Source organism: Tribolium madens, unplaced genomic scaffold, assembly GCF_015345945.1.
Source record: "Tribolium madens isolate multiple individuals breed KSU strain unplaced genomic scaffold, Tmad_KSU_1.1 Scaffold_7;HRSCAF=85;Tcas5.2_LG10, whole genome shotgun sequence".
Classification (NCBI taxonomy): domain Eukaryota; kingdom Metazoa; phylum Arthropoda; class Insecta; order Coleoptera; family Tenebrionidae; genus Tribolium; species Tribolium madens.
This window is the reverse complement of record NW_025401050.1, coordinates 10,191,994-10,194,529: the sequence shown is the minus strand read 5'-3', so window position 1 is coordinate 10,194,529 and position 2,536 is coordinate 10,191,994. Positions and strand designations below refer to the sequence as shown.

The following is a 2,536-nucleotide window of genomic DNA, read 5'->3' as shown; positions in this document are numbered from 1 at the left end:
AAAATTCCAAAATTCGAATTCTAGATTCTAGAAATCTAGAAATATCAAATTTTTATTAAAAAACTACACATTCCATAGTGTTCTACTATTAACTTCAAATTTTCACATTTTTGTGAATTTCATTTTTTTTGGTATTTCTACGCAATTTGGGATTTCTGGGATTCCCAAAACCGGGAATTGGGTCACTCACCCCTATCCGAGAACAACACAAGCGTCTGATGGGTCGTTTCCGGCCTCAAGGAAATAAAATCCCAAAACATGTCATAATCCGGCCTTAAATGGGTCACAGGATTCCGTTTCAAAACATGGATAAAACTGGGAAAAAGGATCGAATCCCGGATAAAAAAAATGGGAGTATTATTCCCCACCAAATCCCAAATCCCATCCTCTGTGTAAAACTTCACTGCAAATCCCCTCACATCCCTCACAGTATCAGGATACCCCATTTCCCCCGCCACTTGGGAGAACCTCACAGCGATGGGCGTTTTCTTGCCCATATGGGCGAAAACCTTGGCGGCGGTGAACTGGGTGATGTCATGGGTGACCTCGAAGTACCCGAAAGCCCCAGCACCCTTCGCATGGACCACCCTTTCCGGGATTCGCTCCCGACTGAAATGGGCGAGTTCGTCGATTAAAACCCAATCCTGGAGCAAAGTGGGCCCTTTTTTGCCCACGGTGAGGGTGGCGTCTTTCTTGGGGATGGGGTTCCCCGAGTTGGTGGTGGCGGATTCGTGGTCGTCGTCCTAGAAAAGGGGTTAATGGGGGAGAATTTAAGGGTTGGAGGGGTTTTACCGAGATTTTTTTCCCATAGTCGAGGAGTTGGTTTGACGCTGGGTCACGTTTCGACATTTTTGGGTCACTGATGATTAAATTTGGTTCAATTGGGTTTTATAAGAGTGTTATCAGAGGAAATTTGCGGGAAAGGAATTAATTATCATTGTGTTTGTCTATTGAGGAAGTGCATTTTTCGACAAAACAATAAAAAAAGTCGGAAAATTCAAAAATTTTAAATTTCTAACTTTTGTAAATTCTAAGTCACGAGTTTCTAAAATTTTGATTACGGTAATTCTGAGTTCTAAAAATTTCATTACTGAAGATATCCAGTTTAAGTATTAAAACTCTAAAGTTTTACAGTTGCTACATTTCTAAAAATCAATTTTTTTTCTAAAAACACAAATTTTATAGTGTCTAAACTCCACAAATTCTAAAATTCTATGTAGAGTGATGCTATATTATTGCGTTCCTTTTAACTTTTCTAGTTACTAAATAAATTCTACTACGAATTTTTTTCTAAATTATAAAATTCTAGGTTTCTGTTATTTCTGAAATTTCTATCCAGTGTGTTCTAACTTCTATATTTCTACTCCTATAGATTTTGAAATTAGAAATTTGCAATATTCAAGTAGTTTCTCAATCAATAAAATTATAGAAATGTCTTTACGTTTCTGATGTTTAAGAAATTTTTTTTTATTAAACTAATAATTTTTTTATCTAATTTCAATTGAATTCTGTGTACAAATTTTCGACTTCTAGAAGTTTAATTTAAGAATTTTGCAATAATTGTGTATTCCTAAAAATCTAAAAAACTTTTAAGACTAGATCATAAGGCCAAATTTTGAATTTCTAAATTAACAACTTTACAAAGTTTCATTTCAAAAATTCTATAGACAAAATTTTAGAAATCTAAAAAGTTTCTCGTATTTCTAAATTTTAATGTTTCACATTGCAAAACTCTATAATCTTTAGTTACAACTAGAGTTGGAGGTCTCTATTTTCTAAATGTTCAAATTTTAAATTTCTAAACTTCAAAAAGCTACGAAATTTTATCGATAATATATTTCTAGAAATCCAAAAAGTCTTAGGAAACACAAAATTTCATCGTAAGTCCAAACTTTACAGTGCTATAAAGTTATATTTAAGAAATTATATGTTTATGATTCTAGAAATCTCAAAAGTTTCTAAAACTTTTAAAACAAAAATTTCTATCATTCACATGTCCACAATTAGTATGTCGCATATTTTGTCATTTCAAAAATTTATTTCTAATTTTTTTTAGTTTCTAAGTTCCAAAATTTTAGACTTCTATTCTATTCTAGTATAGGTTATTTTTTTAAATTCAATGTTTCTAAATGTATTTTTAAATATTTTAGTTTTAAATTTCTAAACTAACCAGTTCTATAAAGTTGAATTTGAGAAATTCCTTATATATATATTTTTAGAAATCCAGAAATTTCTTAAACCTTAGAAACACAAATTTCTATCCAAAGTCCAAATTATAGATTTCTAAACTCCTCACTCCTATAAAGTTGTACTTGAAAAATTCTATAAATATATTTCTAAAAATCTAGAAAATTTCTAATTTCCATCAAAAGTCCAAATTTTGAATTTCTGAATTCCACAGTCCTTTAAAATTATATGTATTTGAAAGATTCTTTGGATATAATTCTAAAACTCTAGAAAATTTCTAAAACTTCAAAGACACAACTTTTTTATTCACGTTTTTATAATTAGCATCATGTCGCATATTTTGTCATTT

The 2,536-nt window shown here is 31.0% G+C and overlaps 2 protein-coding genes across 3 annotated transcripts in view; both read right to left on the bottom strand.

The window, feature by feature from the left end:
• Positions 1-858, bottom strand: part of LOC123010028 (catalase-like) — a 4,508-nt gene extending 3,650 nt beyond the window's left edge. The window contains exons 1-2 of the mRNA XM_044406647.1: positions 793-858; positions 191-743 (exon numbers count right to left, since the gene is read on the bottom strand). Coding sequence (XP_044262582.1) covers positions 191-743; positions 793-849 — 610 coding nt within the window. The 5' untranslated portion in view covers positions 850-858. The remainder of the gene's footprint in view (positions 1-190; positions 744-792) is intronic.
• Positions 1-2,536, bottom strand: part of LOC123010025 (xaa-Pro aminopeptidase ApepP-like) — a 47,962-nt gene that overhangs the window by 38,431 nt on the left and 6,995 nt on the right. The gene's annotated exons all lie outside the window — the stretch shown is intronic.